Source organism: Chrysochloris asiatica, unplaced genomic scaffold, assembly GCF_000296735.1.
Source record: "Chrysochloris asiatica unplaced genomic scaffold, ChrAsi1.0 scaffold00014, whole genome shotgun sequence".
Taxonomy (NCBI): domain Eukaryota; kingdom Metazoa; phylum Chordata; class Mammalia; order Afrosoricida; family Chrysochloridae; genus Chrysochloris; species Chrysochloris asiatica.
This window is the reverse complement of record NW_006408532.1, coordinates 30,812,267-30,829,541: the sequence shown is the minus strand read 5'-3', so window position 1 is coordinate 30,829,541 and position 17,275 is coordinate 30,812,267. Positions and strand designations below refer to the sequence as shown.

At 41.5% G+C, this 17,275-nt stretch overlaps 1 protein-coding gene across 9 annotated transcripts in view; it reads left to right on the top strand.

Moving 5' to 3' along the window:
- Positions 1–17,275, top strand: part of TLE1 (transducin-like enhancer of split 1 (E(sp1) homolog, Drosophila)) — a 129,271-nt gene that overhangs the window by 52,147 nt on the left and 59,849 nt on the right. For 3 of the 9 annotated variants that reach the window (XM_006834948.1, XM_006834949.1, XM_006834945.1), the window contains 2 exons: positions 5,395–5,596; positions 9,689–9,705. In XM_006834948.1, the coding sequence (XP_006835011.1) occupies positions 5,395–5,596; positions 9,689–9,705 (219 nt within the window). Of the gene's footprint in view, positions 1–5,391; positions 5,613–6,321; positions 6,339–9,688; positions 9,706–17,275 lie in introns of all 9 variants that reach the window. The other 6 variants (XM_006834946.1, XM_006834944.1, XM_006834941.1 and 3 more) reach the window with 3 other exon arrangements.

Sequence of the window (17,275 nt, the reverse complement as noted above, 5' to 3'; positions counted from 1 at the left end):
ATGGCACTTAACAACAAGGTGAAGGGATAGTTTATCATCAGAGTATTACAAACTAGTGAAGGAGTAGGGAACACAGTGGCCTGTAGGATTAGCACTGGACCGCAGACTACAAGGTCTGTGGTTCAAGCTGACCCAATGCTCCGTGGATGGTGCCTTCTGCTCCTGCAAAGATGTAGAGCCCCAAACAGGGAAGCCCTACATAGGGTCTCTGTGATTTGATGACATTTGACAACACCGTCAAGTGAATGAGTAAGGAGCCTTGGTGGCTCAGTGGTTAAGCACTTGGTTGCTTACTGAAAGCTCAATAGTTTGAACCCACCAGTCACTCCATGGGACAAAGATTTGGCATCCTGCTTCTGTAAACATTACAGCCTGGATAACCCTATGAAGGCACTTCTACCCTGTCCTATAGGAACATGCTACAAACCGAAATTCACTGAATGGCATGAGTTTGGTTTTGGGATAAATGGATGGAAGATTGAATTTTCCCACCCTTGCTCTAGCATGTTTTAAAACATCTCCCAATTTCCCGCATGATATGTTCAGACTTGATTTGGTCAACGGCAGATGCTGTGTTTTATCTCGCAAATAAATTTATTGTTCATTAAAACATCTGAGAGTAAATAAAGACAAACTCTGGTTAGTTTTTCTTCTTTTTTACTAACTTCTTCGGAAGGGAGATGGCAGCAAAGTTGTTTAGATGCAGGGATAGGCATTGGGAAGTTGGGGCTAGAGAAGTGCTTCTTCTGCCCTTTCTAGGGTGACTGCATCAAAGTAGTGAGTCGCTTAAAATAGACATTTAATAACTCATGGTTCTGAAGGTTGGTAGTATGAATTCAGGGTATATGCAGGGTCGTGCTTGATCTGAACGCTCTTGGGAAACATCCTTTCTTGTCCCTCCCACTTCTGGCAGTGCCGAGGATTCCTTGGCTTGTAGCTGCAGCGTACGTTGATTTTCACATGGCCGTCTTTTTTGTCTGGTCCCTCTGTTTCTCCTGTCCTCTTTTGTAGGACACCTATCAGATTGAATTAGGAACCCCTTACCCCAGTATGACCTCATGTTGACTGACAACATCTGTAAAGACCTAATTTCCACACAATGTCACACTCACAGGCACAGAGGTTGGGCCTTTTGAAGGGGAGGACATAATTGACTGCATACCAGCTCTCCTAAGTAAGCACACATTCCCATTTATCATGGCCATCAATGCTGGACAGTGAGAGTGGATTTATCACTGAGTATGGGGGCAGTGGTTACGAATCGGGCTGCGAACCTTAAGGTCAGCGGTTCGAAACTACCAGCTGCTCCGCGGGAGAAAGATGAGGCTTTCTACTCCCGTAAAGATTTACACCCTCGGAAACCCTGTACAGGGTCGCTATGGGTCGGACCCGACTCAACGGCACTTAACAACAACAACAACAACATGGGGGCAGTATCAGTTCCATGGTAGAATTTGTACTTTTTGTGCAGAAGTTATCAAACAATGTCGTTAGTATCAGATGTAAGTAAAGTTTTGCTGGAGGTACTTAAAAAATGATTGCAGCAGTACATTGACAAGGAACTACCTGAAATTTGAGATGGATTCAGAAGAGGTTGTGGAATGAGGAATATCATTGCTGATGTCAGATGGTTCTTGGCTGGAAGCAGAGAATACCAGAAAGATGTTGGATGATCTGTGTTTTATTGACTATGCAAGGGCATTTGACTGTGTGGATCATAACAAATTATGGCTAGTGCAGCGAAGAGTGGGAATTCCAGAACACTTGATTGTGCTCATGAGAACTTGTACATAGACCCAGAGGCAGTCCTTCAAACAGAACAAGGAGACACTGCTTGGTTTAACCTCAGGAAAGGTGTGCGTCAATGTTGTATGTACTTAGTCTGAATGGTGAGCACATAATCTGAGGAGATGGACCTTAATGCAGCGTTACGAGTGGAGGAAGATTCATTAAGAACCTGCTATAGATATATACATGAGAAAGATGAGGCTTTCTGCTCCTGTAAAGATTTATAGCCTCGGAAACCCTGTTACAGGGTCACTATGAGTCAGAACCGACTCCACAGTACTTAACGACAACAACATAGATATATAACCAACCTTGGCTGATGAAAGCACCGAGGACTTGAAGTATACTTATTGATGAAGATCAAAGATTGCAGCCTTCAGTCTGGATTACAGCTCAACATAAAAAAAAAAAAAAAAAAAAAAAATCCTTACAGCTGAACCAAAAAGCCATGATCATGATTAACACAGAATGTGAAATTGTCAAGGATTTCATTTTACTTGGGTGCACACAATCAATGCTCATGGAAGCAGCAGTAAAAAATGACACACTGCATTGGGCACATCTACTGCAAACGACCTCTTTAAAATGTTTAGAAGCAAAAATGGCACTTTGAAGATGAAGGTGCTCCTAGCCTGACTCAAGCTTTGGTATTTTTATATGCATGTGAAAGCTGGGCAATGAATTAAGAAAACTGGAAAGAATTGCTGCATGCTGTGTTTAACCACATATGTGGTTACTTCACAGCTGTAGTAAAGCCCCTGCATTATAGACACTAGTCTCTCTTGTCAATAATCAGGGTCAGCTTTCTAGTCCTCTTTCTGAAAGTTCACTTGGGTTTTGGGGAATACATGGTATATCCAAGTATTACTGCATATGTATTTGGTGACACAAATGGTTAAGTGCTTGGCTACTGAACAAAAAGTTGGTCGTTTGAATCTACCCAGAAGTGCCTCGGAAGGAGATGCCCTGGTGATCTACTTCAAAGTGTCACAGCTATTGAAAAACTGCAACAGTTTTACTCGGACACTCATGATGTTGCCATGAGTTGAAATGGACTCGATAGCAGCACGTGCGTGGGTGTGTGTGTGTGTTTGCTCTGACATAAAGTCCCACCTCTGAAGTCTTAGCTACTCTTGGTGTTTTGGAGGGTGCATGGTGATAGGGTAGTGGCCTCCACCCTGTGGTTAAATCCCTTAGCCTCTCTCATCTTCCTTTAATCAATGCCGTGCTTAATTACCCTGCTGCACTTGCTTGTGTATGCATCGTTACACTTCCCATCCTTCCAAGCCGGACATAGCTCTGACTCTCCAAGTAATGATAGTAATTGCTGGTAGGGCAGACCTGTTCCTCATTCTTCTCCGAGCACATTTCTTATGGCAGGTGTCTAGTTTCTAATTAAGTGCTAATGAGCATGCCTAGTGGACCGTGATGCGGCTGCCAGCTCCTTCAGTTTTATGTCTTGCTATTGCCAAGCTCTTAAAAGGTGACAGAGCAAGAATTAGTGTATCTGAGATGACAGGAAGGTGATTTTATGCATACAGAAAATGTTATTATGATCTCAAATGGTGAGTGAGTAGCTTATAAGTACTTTCCACGAAAACTATTCATGCTGTCTCTTCTGACCTCGCCCCTTTTTGCATTCTTCCTCTAATTAGAAGTATGCTTGCTTTAGAAAGATTGGAAGTTTTAAAGAATGCTTAACTCCTGAGCAGTTTTTTGGAGATGCTCAGTGTGGTTGGAAATTTACTGTACAAGGACCATAGACAGCTAATTTCTGGTTTCTAGTGATGCTGTTTTTTTTTCCTTGCTCTTGAGAGTGGGAAGTATGTTTAGGATTCAATTTAAAGATCACTGCTCTGGGTGGAAATAACTGAGGTGTGGGCATGGAGGTTTAATATATTCAGTACACGCAAGGGGATCATAAATAAAAAGTGTAATTGAGTCCCAGGGAAGTGAGCACGAGTCAGAATCTTGAGAATTTTCTAACATTACACCTTAGAAATTGAGCTTTAATCACTTCTACTGTCTCATCAAAAATGAGTTTTATGTCGGACAGCTGAAATGTGGCCAGATTTATGGTGCAGGGACCATTTCTTAGATACTTTTTCATTTTGTACACCTTGGTATTAAATATATAATGTATGAGAGCAATGATACTGTTTCATGGGAACAGATTTATAATTTCTTGAATGGGTGTCATAGAAAAGGCATCTAGGATTGGGTACTAGGGCACGCACAATTGGAGTCCCACATGACCAGACACAGTTACTTTTCCTGGCAAGCTCTTGACCTTTCTAGGTCTCATTGTTTGAGGTATGAGGCTTTAGGGGAGAAGGAAAGGGATAAACAAAGTTTTATCTCTAAGGTTTCTTCTCAGCTATGATGAGTTTGGTTCCCTGTTCTATGTGGTGCAATAAACATAGGGCCACAGGAGTCGTGCCTGCATTGACTCCAGGCCCCTTCTGCCTAGTAAGACAAAGCATACCGATTTGCTAGACATCTTTTGAGCCTTGGTTCCTTCTGAGGGAACGCCAGTACTTCCTCATGGTTCTGTGAGCGTTTACTGAAGTAAGTAAATACACGTGCTTCAGTGGCACATAAACGACAGCCAGATGCTAGTTTTTCCTTCATTTGAATCCTGCTATTAAAGATTATATTTTTGTTTTGCTTCATCATACCATTGTGGTCAGTTAAAATAAGTATATAGGGCTGGCATGGAGTCCTTGATTGGTACAGATGGTTAAGATACTTGGCTGCAAACCAAGTAGAAAATTTAGGTCCACCTAGATGCAATGAAAGAAAGGCCTGGCGATTGGCTTCTGAAAAGTCATGCCTTGAAAACTTTGGGGAGCGCAGTTCTACCCTGACCACATATGGGGTTGCCATGAGTTGGGGGTGGACTTGGTGGTAGTGGGTCCTGGTAATTGAAAAGAGGGTTAGGTTACTGTACTCTTCAGATGCACTCCCCCTCCACCCCCCCCCCACACACACTTTAACCACTCTCTAGCATCTTTAGGGAGCCCTGGTGTGGTGCTTTGGGTTAATACACTGGATGGCAAGGTCAGTTTGAACCACAAGATCAGCGACTCAAACCTACTAGTCATTCCTCAGAAATCCTATACAGGGTTGTTACGCGACGGAACCGACTCAATGGCACGTAACAACAACAGCATCTTTAGATTCCGACATGCTGGGTTTTGTACTTGAAGGCGGCACATAGAGTTGGAGCCAACATTTGAGTGTTTATTGACTTACCCAAGCATGCTCTTTGTAAGCAGATACACTCATAGTGGGTGAGTTATACCAGAAAGTTACAGCATAGATACGAGGATGATCTTTGGGAGGAATGGGGAGAGAGAACTGGGTAGGCGGAAGAAGCTTGCGATGAACTAAAAGCACTAATCACATTTTTTCTCCTTTTCTCCCCCGTCTGTTGCCTCCTTGACTTCCTTCATGTGTCTGTGTAACCTGCTCTGTTTCCTCCATCATTTCATGCCATGTCTACTTTTCTCCGGATACTGCCACCACCATCATCACCACGTTCTACTCCTCTTCTTCTCTTCCTCCTCCTCCTCTTCCTCCCACCACCACTGCCACCGACAGCAGCAGCAGTTACAAGCTCAACATCTCTCTCATGGTCACGGACCTCCAGTACCCCTCACGCCTCACCCTTCGGGACTTCAGCCTCCTGGAATCCCACCCCTCGGGGGCAGCGCTGGCCTCCTGGCTCTGTCCAGTGCTCTGAGTGGGCAGTCTCATTTGGCAATAAAAGATGACAAGAAGCACCATGATGCCGAGCACCACAGAGGTGAGAGGCCAGGAAAGCCAGACTAGGACTTGGTCCTAATACGCAGACAGTGCTGCAAAATTGTGTGCATCGCTAACGAAAAGCCCCACCCTATACAGACAGAAAACAGTGAGATCAGAGGAACTCTAGCAAAGCTTTGCCACTGAAATGGCTCAAGTTTTCAGGGCTTGATGTGGAGATTTGTAGCTTTCTGGATCTCTTTAGATTGTAGGCATCCTGACATCTTGGCAACGGCTTAGTTAATGCCAGTGGCCTGTACCATATTATGGAAAACTGTTAACTGCTTAATTGGGTAATTTTCAAAGAAAGTAATGTTGTTAAATGGGGCGAAATAAGAAGTTAAATTTGAAAGTGAATGTGTTCAAATGAAAGGTTTGATAATTGCATCTGTTACTACTTAGTTTCATAGGCTTTAATTCTAGTATGCATTAAATATCGGGCAAAATTGCACTTGACTAATTTTTTGAAGAAAAGTAATTTATTCTGTCAAGAAAAAAAAAAGTAGGCTTTGTGTATGGTTAAACTGTAAATCTTATGTTTACAAAATACTGTAATTTTCAGGAAATCACTGTATTAGGAATGTGCAATGACTTATATAAATAAAAGCCATTTTTAAAACTGTTTGGGGCTTGTGTTCTAATTATTCCCCCCTTTTTTTTATTTCTGTTCTTGCCTCTGTGTCTGAACGGGCATGTCTGTGCGTTTCTTGGTTACCTCGGGAGCAGAGAGAGAACCGGGCACAGTAAGTACCCAAGCGCCTGCCACACACGAACACGCGCGCTTTCCTACAATGCTTTCTAAGCTGCCTTGCTTTAAACACAGGCACAGACGAACCACTCTTCCTTTTCTCAGTGCCCGGGATTCCTTCTTCTTCTTCTTTTTGTATGACTCTTTGCTTCTCTCTTATCTTTTCTATAAAATTTTTGTTAGGTGAACGGGGCATGAGGACAAAACCATTGGCTATGTATGAACTCTTTAGAATATACTTTGATCGGTATGTGTCCTAGCCCCACTTAAAAATATGTTTACTGTTATTCTGAGTCCAAGTTGCCTGGAGTTTAAAAGCATACTTATAAACATATATGTATATTTGTGTGTATAGACACATTGACACACATATCTATGTAGTAATTTTAATTCAGTTTTACAGACAAGAGGTCAAAATCCATAAGGGAAATTGGTTAGTGCTGTGTTAATTCTACCTAAACCATTTATTATCTTCTGTGAATGTATCTTAGTTGCTAGGTTTCCATATCTAGCTTTCTATTCATAATTGTCCTTGGGGCGTGAACTTGAACTTAAATTATCTTAGACCAAAGAGCTGAGTGTGTGAGTCAGCTCTTAAAAACAAGGCAATTCAGTGAATGTGGCTGTATGCTTATAGAATTCATCTTTTCACCAGCCTAAATCTTACCCGTCTTGCACATTGCACATCCACGTTCTACATGTGTCTACCAATTAGCTATGCAGGATCTCCATATCTGAAATGCATCTCTAAATCTTAAATTTTGACTACCTTTAATATATTGTTGTTAAAAAAAATGGAATACTGAACTTTTAAATCGTTGTGATACTTTTTTTTGGGTTAGAGTTTGGAGGAAGATATGTAAAATCTCTGTAGTTTGATAAGTTAAAATTTTCTCTCTTTTTTTCATTACCATCTAGAATAGTAACTACTTCTGAAATTCTCTGAGAGATGTGTCTTGGTGTGTACTTCATGTATATGGATGTGTTTGGAGCACTGGGTAATGTTTAAGGGAAAAGGTAGCTGTTAACAGTTTTAAATTCTTATACTAGAATTCTCTGGAAAACATGGGAAGGGGAAAGTGGGAGAAGAAATGTATAGCTAATGTTTTAGCTGTCTTGTGTTGCTGTAATACCACAAGTGGATTTATTTTCTCAAAACAGATTTATGTTAGGAGGCTAGAAGCTGGAATTCAGAGTTCCCTGTTCAAGGGGAAGGCTGTATATCTATCTCTGTCAGCTCTGGAGAAAGGGCCTTTTCTCTTCAGCTTCTGTTTCCTGGTTCCTTGGGTATCTCCATGTGACTTGGCATCTTTTTACTACCACCTCCAACCCCATTTGCTTGCTTAATCTCTTTTTATATCTCAAAAAAGGTCGACTCAAGATACACCTTACACAAATCCTCATGAGCTTAGAAAACATTATTCCCAAATGGGGTTATAATAATCAAGGAATAGAAGTTGGGATTTACAACATATTCTTGAGGAACACAGTTCATTCTTTAACATTTCACCCTTTGAGCCCCCCACCAATTCGTGTTCTTCCTACATATATAGCACATTTATCTTATTACCACATCATCCCAGAAGTCTTACATCAACTCCAAGTTCAAAGTTTCATGTTTGGAATCATTGAAATCTAATATGGATGAGACTTTAGGCATAGTCCATCCTGGGGTAAAATGATTCTTCATCTGTGAGCCTGTGAAATGTACGAGTTATCTGTTTCCAAAGTACAATGGGGGAATAGGCACAAGACAGACATTTTCATTATAAATGGAAACCATTGAAGGGAACAGGAGGAATAAGGTACCACACAACTCCAAAACCAGCAGAACAATTTACATTACCTCTCAAGTGTTGCAAAGAATCTTCTGTTCACTGAGACCATGTGGAAAATGGCTCTGCCCTCCAGTCTGTAGTTGGCCACACTCTCTGGATTCTGAGTTGAGGAGCCCTTGGCTTTGGAGAGCCCCATTCTAGTCCAGTGACACGCCCACCCCTCAGTCCCTACAGGCCCCATTCTTCTGTCCTTGGGCCTGGCAGCCCTGATTCTGAGTTTGGGGAACTGGTGACAGCCTCATACTCTAGAACAGAGTTGGTGATGATCTGACTTTGAAACTTAGGAGACTGGCTCTGCCCTTAGATACCGAGAAGACCCTGCCTCCCATGCCGCTTCCAGCAGTTCTCATTTCCAAGCTGCCCCAGGGATGATCCTTTTCTTGGTGGACAAGGTATTCACCCTCTTTACTGCCTGTCAGATTCCAAGAGGCAGACAACATTCTTTAGTTCTTTCTCTCTTTAGACTATGCGGATATGTTTTCTGCTGTGATAGTTGGTTAGATCCATCAGTAACAGACAATGTCTTTAACAAAAAATACACCCATTGTGAACATTCTAGAACATGTGTCCTTATTTTGTATACTGGAATTTTCCAGTATTTCAAGTTCTGTTTTTATGTAAGTTCATCTCCTTTCGAATTTTACTTAAAGCAGCAAGGAGAAATCACATAGCCCCTTTAAGATCTTAGAAGTCATATCAACCAAGATACCAGGTTTATCACTTACCAATTCTGCCTCCTGCCAAACATTTGAATGTAATTCAGAGAAGTTCTTCACCACTGCAGAGAAAGTATCACTCTTCCTCCATTGTTCAATCACAGGCACATCACTTTCTCTTAAAGCCTTACCAGAAGCACATTCTTGTGCCTGTGCCAAATGTATTCTCTAAGACGGTGGACGTTTTTTCTACAGCTCTCGCCACTATGTACTTCTTTAGGTACAAATCATCCTGCCCATCTTACTGTCATCACACAATGCATTTTTTAACTACTTAACATTCCTCAGCCAGGAATATAACATAAATTGGAAGTTAGTAAACATACTCAGAAATACAAACACATTGAAAAGAAATGAGAAATAGCTTCTTTGCATAAACCACTGATTGATGCCCCTATCATTTCAGAGGTATGTACAGTGGTGTCACTTCTAGAACTTTGGCTGAAACTTTCTGTACTAAGGACTTGGGGTACATATGCAGATACATTTCCCATACTGCCTTATATATGGTACAGCACTCAATAAGCAAATAGCAATTTAAAGTGAAGCAGATTGGTGGCAAAATTAACCACAGCAGAAAACCCATTGACTAAAGGGAACAGAGAAAGAATGAAAGGAAGGAATGCTCTCTACCTTTTGGAATTCTACAGGTAGTCAAGAGGGTGAATATCTTGTCCTGTAAGAAAAGGACCATCCCTGGCAAGCTTTGAGGCAGGGCTTTCTCAACTTAGGGTTGAGGCCACAGTCGCCTAAGTTTCAAAGTTGGATCATCACCAACTTGGTTCTGGAAGACAAGTCGATCATTAAGGTGCTCCAGAAAAATAGGGTCACTGACCAAAGCTGAAAGTTTGAGCTGCCATGCCCAAGGACAGAAGAATGGGGCCTGTAGGGGCTGAAGGGGAGGGATCACCACTCAGTTGGACTAGGAGAACGGGGCTGTCCAAAGCTGAAGGAGTGGGATGTCATCCCAGTGGGCCTAGATAGTGGAGCTGAAGCCTAGGGACTCCTCTACCCAGAATCGAGGGAGTGTGGCCAATTGCAGTCTGGAGGGCAGAGCCATTGTCCACATGGTCTCAGTGAATAGAGGATTCTTTGCAACCCTTGAGAGGTAATGTAAATTGTTCTGCTGGTTTTGGACTTGTGTGGTACCTTTTATTCCTCTTTTCCCTTCATTTTTTTTTTTCTTTCATTTCTAATGAAAATATCTGTCTTGTGCCTGTTCCACCATTGTACTTTGGAAACAGATAAGTTTTAAATTTCATAGGTTTACACTTAAAGAGGGATTTTGCCCCAGGATGGAATATACCTAAAGTCTCACCCATATCAGATTTAGGTGATTCAGAAGATAAGTTGATTTAAGACTTTTGGGATGATGTGATGGGGTAAATGCGCTTTACATATGGGAAGGACATGAATTTTGGGAAGCCAAAGAGTGGAATATTCTGGATTGAATTGTTCCTCAAAAATATATATCATAATTCTTAACCCCTATCTTTGTGGTTAAGGAATCTTGGTTGCATTGTGGATTAGGTATGGGGGGTGCTAAACACAAAGTTGGCTCTTCAAACCTAAAAGTTGCTCCAAGGGAGAAAGATGAGGCTGTCTGCTCCCATAAAGATTTATAGTCTCTAAAACCCTTAATTGGGTTGCAGTGAGTTGAATCAATTGGATGGCATTGGGTTTGGGGTTATATGTGTGGTCAAGGAGCCCTGCTAATGCAGTTGTGAAAGAGCTTAGCTGCTAACCTGAAGAGTGAGTGGTTTGAACCCACTAGCTGCCCTGTGGGAGAATGGATATGGCAGCCTGCCTTTGTAAAGATGTACAGCCTTGGAAACCCAAGGGCTGTAAGATGGGCCTGTGAGTCCGAATCCACTGGATGGTAGTGAGTTATTTTTGTTGGTGAGTTTGTTGTTGTGTTTGTTGGAGTTGGTTTGTTTTTATGCCTGTGGTTATGTTCTCATTTGGGAACGATCTGTCTTTATTATGAACAAGGCATGGTTAGTGTAGGGTGTGTCTTGATGTCTATCTTTTGAAAAATGAAAGAGTTTAAACAAGCCCAGGAAAAGTAGAGTTGGGAAAAGAGAGATACCAAGTCTCACGAAGCTTGACCAAGAGTGTCAAAGAGAAAAGAACCTTCCTCCACAGCTGACAGGAAGTAAGTCTTCCCTCAGAACTGGTGCCCTGAATTCAGCCTTTTGGCCTCCTAAACTGGGAGAAGGGAGTCCTGGTGTGGCGCTGTGGGTTAATGCGCCAGACTGAATTGCAGTGTTGGCAGTTTAAGCTCACCAGCTGCTCCTCGGAAACCCTATGCAGGGTTGCTATGGGTCGGAATCGACTCAACGGTTCTTAACAACAACATACTGTGTGTTGAAGTCATCCACTTGTAGTATTTCTGCTATAGCAATAACAGTCTTCACCTAAGACAGTAGCTCTTCTAGCTCTTCAAGCTTTGCGTCCAATTGAATATGAGAAGTCTGGGTGATGAATTGATGCAGACTGGTAGTGCCACAATTATTAGAATATTCATCTATTTAATGAAGTGGTGTGAATTATGAAGTCTAATTTTAGTTGGCAGCTTGCAAAGTCATTTGATTGCTTTGTACTAAAGTTGCTATTTTCCCCCTAATAAGGGATCAAGGGCAGTTACCGCAGGACAGTGATTTTCGTTCAAACTTTATCTTCTAAGGACCTTTACACTCTTCCATTAAAATTGTTGCGGACCCCAAGGGACTTTTATGTGGGTTTATAAATTTTGGTATTTACTGCATTTGAAATAGAACAAATTTTTAAATGGTAAAATAACTGAAACATAAACCACAGAAATTTTAAACTCATTTAAAAATGATAATCCATTGTATTAACATATAAACAACTTTAGTAATGAAAAATAGCTATTCCCCCTCCCTCTCAGAAAAATGAGAGACAAAAGTGGCTTTGTCTTAAATGTTTGTATATCTCTTGAATATCTGGCTTTAAAAGAAGATAGCTGAATTTTATCTGCTCTGTATTTAGTCTGTTGAAATGCATTTTCTTGGTTGAAGCACATGAAGATTATATAACTTCAGATTTGTAAGGGTCTTTGGGACTCTCAAGGACCCTTTATTCAAAATTTGAGAACCAGTGCCCTAGGTTATACAAATGTGGAATTTTTTTTTCAGAACTCCCTTAGTCTTAACTTTTTCTATTCAGTTTATATTGATCAAATTATTTATGTCAGGTACAAAAATCAGAGAGTATATGGTTATGTGAATTTTATTGCGAAGCTTAAACTGGTTGGACGTAGTATTTTTTAAATAACAAAATTAGTTTTATGGTAGAAAAACAAATGAAACCAATTTTATGTAAAATAGAAATTACTATTAATTGAGAGTCAAGATGTAGATACTTCGAAGTGTCTTTTTTCTGAAAGAGATATGTGATAAAATTAGTAACTTTTTAGAGGTTAATTTTGCTGTTGATTATAAACTGAGATGTACTACTACGGTTTTTCTAATTTTTAAAGAACCCTGGTGGCATAGTGGTTAAGCGCTTGAACCGAAAAGTCAGCAGTTTGAATCCACCAGCTGCTGTGCAGGAGGGAGGTGGGCCAGTCTGCTCTTGTGAAGATTTCAGGCTTGGAAACGCTCTGGGGCAGTTTAACTCTGGTCCAGAGGATCACGGAGTCAGAATTAACTCGATGGCAGTAGGTTTTCTAATTCTCAAAATAGACATCTCTGCGTGTGTGTGTGTACGTGTGTGTGTATATATACTGTTGTTGCTAAGTGGCATCAAGTCAGTTCTGACCCATAGTGATACTGTGTGTAGGGTTTCCAAAGACTGGTGGGTGATTAGTAATCCAGTGCTGATCCTACAATGCCACACTAGGACTACTACTTGTTGTGAAATGCTGTCGAGTTGGTTCCAACTCATAGCAACCCTGTTTAGTGTTTCTGAGGAGCAGCTGGTGGGTTTCAACCACTGGCTTTGTGGTTCTAAGTCCACTGTTGATCCCACAGCACCACACCAGAAGTCTTGGACTACTATTGTTGTTGTTATGTGCTGTGGAGTCAGTTTCGACTCATAGCGACCATGTACAGGGTTTCTGAGGCTGTAAATCGTTACCGGAGCAGAAAGCCTCATCTTACTCCCATGGAACAACTGGTAGTTTCAAACTGCTGACTCTGAGGTTAGTAGCCCGATTTGTAACCACTACGCTACTATTGTTGTTGTTAACATGCCGTGGAGTCGCTTCCGACTCATAGCGACCCTGTACAGGGTTTCCAAGGTTGTAAATCTTTACAGGAGCAAAAAGCCTCATCTTTCTCCCATGGAACAGCTGGTAGTTTCGAACTGCTAACCGTGAGATTAGCAGCGCAATTCGTAACCACTACACTACCAGAGCTCCTTACACTACTATTAGGGAGCTTCAAAAGTTTATGGAAGAATTCCAGTATCTTATATAGTTCCATTTTCCAATGAACTTTTTGAGATCGTGTGTGTGTATGTGTGTGTGTGTGTGTGTGTGTGTGTATGTGTGCGCGTATGTGTGTGTATTTTATTTTACTACAAAAGTCCCTTTATCGTAGTGCAACTGGTGTGGCATTGTAGAATTAGCACTGGATGGCTAACCACAAGGTTGGCAGTTCAGGCCCACCAGCCACTTCTTGGAACCAGTATTCAGGATCATTATGAGTTGGAAGCAACTCGATGGCACTTAACAGTAACAACAGTTTAGCAAAGAAATAAATGATTATATCTAACAAAGGCCTTTATTTCTTCAGTAGTATTCAGTAGTTGTAAAACCAACTTCAGAGATTTCAATATATTTCAAGGTTTGTTGTTAAGTGCTTTTGAATTGGTACCGACTCATAATGACCCCATGTAGGGTTTCAGAGGAGCAGCTGGTGAGCCTGAACCACTGACCTTGCGGTCTAATGCATTAACCCGCAGTGCCATACCATGACTCCAGATTTAAAGGTAAATTGCATTTATTATGGGCTAAAGGGGATTCTATTTGAATAAGTCTATGGCTAGCCACAAGGTCAGCAGTTTGAATCCTTGGGAAAAAGGTGAAACTTTCTGCTTCTGTAAAGATTTATAGCTGTGGAAACCCTATACAGGGTTGCAGTAGCATCTTGGCCTTAAATAATTGATCATTAGTTATACGGGTTTAAATAATATGGATTATAGACCGTGTCCTTAAGAACCTTTATTCATTCAACAAATACTTACTGAGCACTTACTATAGGCCAAGAACTGTGGAAGCACGGGATATACTTGTTGCCAGTTTTACAATGATCCTTCTTAATGTCCCAGTTAAATATTTGTCAAAATGAATTAAAAACATTGAAATACTTAACCCTTGTGGTCACTATTGAGAGCTAATGGGAAAGGCAAAGGACACTGGTACAGTTTAGGGTAGACTGTGGAGCAGAGGGTCTGTAAACTTAGGCAGCGTTCAGAGATGAGTTTCAGAAAGTCCTTGAACTCTGTTGAAATTGTTGTGGGTCTCTGTTCTTGTACATAATTGTGGGGAGAGAGCATAACTTAGTCTCAAAAGGGGTTCCGGATCTATAGAAGTACCATTCATCTGCCTTAGAGATCCAGAGAATTCCCATTCATCTGCTTTTGAGACCATTTGACTTGACACTGTCATTTCCGTTTAAGGAGGGAGTGTGTTGACATTGTAGTACGAGCCCACTGCTATCAAGTCCATCTAACTCTTCGCAACGCTAAAGATAGAGTAAAACGCTTCCTTGTTGTTGTTGTTGTTAAGTGCCGTCGAGTCGGTTCCGACCCATAGCGACCCTGTACAGGGTTTCCAAGGGTGTAAATCTTTACGGGAGTAGAAAGCCTCATCTTTCTCCCGCGGAGCGGCTGGTAGTTTCGAACTGCTGACCTTAAGGTTCGCAGCCCGATTCGTAACCACTACGCTACCAAACTCTTCCTTAGGGTTTCTGAAATGGTACATCTTTACAGGAACACACTGCCTCACCGCCAACATTGTGTTAAGCAGCCTAGTGCGTAACTCACTATGCCACCAGGGCTCCTTCTGACGTTGTTGTTAAGTGCTGTTGAGTCAATTCCAACCCATAGTGACCCTGTATAGGGTTTCCAGGGAGTAGCTGGTGAGCTTGAAGCACCAGCCTTGCAGTTTAAACAACTTTGCAGTCTGACACATTAGCCCATAGCGCCACACCAGGACTCCTTCTAACATTGCTAGAGGTTCATATTCAGAATTGATTTAAAGACAGTTATGTCTGGCATCACTTTATTTACTCTAAGAGGTTTTCTTTGTTTTATTTTTCTTCACTAACTTTTCTCATTTTTAACTGAGTGGGGCAGGTTCTACCTATGGACCATGCATTGCTTAGCTATTTATTAATACCTAATCACAGGATCAGCATTTCAAGCCCACCAGGCTTCTCCTCAGAAACTCTGTACAGGGTTGCTGTGAGTCAGAACCAACTCGACGGCACTAAATAACAACAGCAAAAACATTATATGGACTTTAGATGTGGCACTGTAGGATCACAATTAGACTGCAGACCCCAAAGTCAGACCACCAGGTGCTCCTTGGAAACCCTATACAGGGGTCGCTATGCGTTGGAACTGACATGAAGACCCTTAACAACAACAACAAGCATTATTATATACGAGTCCTGGTGTGGACTGCTAATCACAAAGTCGACGGTTCAGACACACCAACCGCTCTTTGGAAACCTTATACCTTTACTGGATCGCTGAGTCAGAAGCAACTCAATGACATTTAACATCAACAACAAGCTTATAGCGGGGAAGGGAGACGATAATATGCAGAATGTGCTTTGTAGAATATTTTATTGTTGGTCTTTTTCTGAAATTATGAAAAGAAATGTATATACATCATTGGTTCCCAGTGGCTGGTTAGTTCTGCAGCAGTTGTTGTTAGTAAGTGATGTTGAGTCAGTTCCAACTCATACTGACCCTGTACAGTTTCCAAGGAGCAGCTGGTGGGTTTGAACTGCTTAGTGGGTTGTTAACTAAGTGCCTTGGAGTCGGTTCCAACTCCTAGTGATTCTGTATAGGGTTTCCAATGAGAGGCTGGTGGGTCTGAACTGCCGACCTTGTTGGTAGTGGTCCAGTGCTTATCCTACAGTACCATACTAGGACTCTGCAGTAGGGGTGGGAGGTAGAAATAATAAAAAGAACACAGGTTTTAGACAAAGGAAGACTTGAATGGTATCCTGGCTGCATAGGCCTGTTTTTTCAGCCTTTTGTTCCTTTCCCCGGCACATCTATAAAACAGTTGTAACATTGGCTGCCTCACAGGGTGTGGGTTAAGAGACTGGAAAGGCCTCAGATACAGCATAACAGGAATGTCGACCTCGCTCTTCTGCAGAACAGTAAGACAACAATCAATGCATTTAATTAGTCACGTTCCAGACAATGACTGGTGACTTTTTTAAAATAAAAATTATGTGAGCCATGTAGACAAGGTGGTTCTGGCCGTGAAGGGACCCTGTAGCAAGATTGTAGCTACTGGTGTTTCTCTGCATGCTGGGATTGGGAAACGGATCCCAGTCTCACTAACTTCATCTGTCTCCTGATAACTCAAATTCTTAGTCAAAGCTAAAACAAGATGAGTAGGAGATGTTTTCACCTAAATCGTATTTATGAGTTAATCTTGACCTGATATATATCAAGGTAGTGCCCTGAAATAATAGATGAAACAAGATTAAAGTTTTCATTTTTAAGCACAGTGGAAAACATGGAGCTTGCTTAGCAATTGCCTTGGTGGGTTTTTATTTCAGCAAAAGTTAAAATTGCGTCTGTATGTCTTCTCTTTGGGAAACTGGCATCACTGCCATGAAAAAGGTGATTCCTTGAAGAAGGGAAAAGCCTGCTTTCTGGATTGTCATGTCCTCACACCAGTTGGGAACATCTGTTTAGATGAGGGAACCCACCAGGTCATCGGGGTCTGCATACAGCTGGGTAAGTAGTCAGATTGACCCCATTCTGACTGCAGTGAAAATAGGGCATCTTTACTCAAAACCAACAAGCAGGTCTCCTCTTTGGTTTGGGTTCAGTAATTAGAAAAGCAAATGCCCACCTTTTAAGGGCAGGCTTTATTTATTCATTTGCTTTGTTCGCCTTGCCATCGTTTTTACCATTTTTTTGTCTCTGGAACATAGACAACAAGCTGTGCCTCTTCCATGTAGATCTGATAGCTGTGAAGTTCATTTCTGACTCCTAGTGACCCCAGGTGTGTTGAGTAGAAATCTGTTCTCTGTAGCATTTTTTGTTTTTTAATGTTTTATTGTGAATTATGTGATAGTTTGCATGGGAGAACATTGGTTTTACATTCATCCTATCATATATCGATCGTTTCATTGCCATGGTTACAAACCCCCCCATGC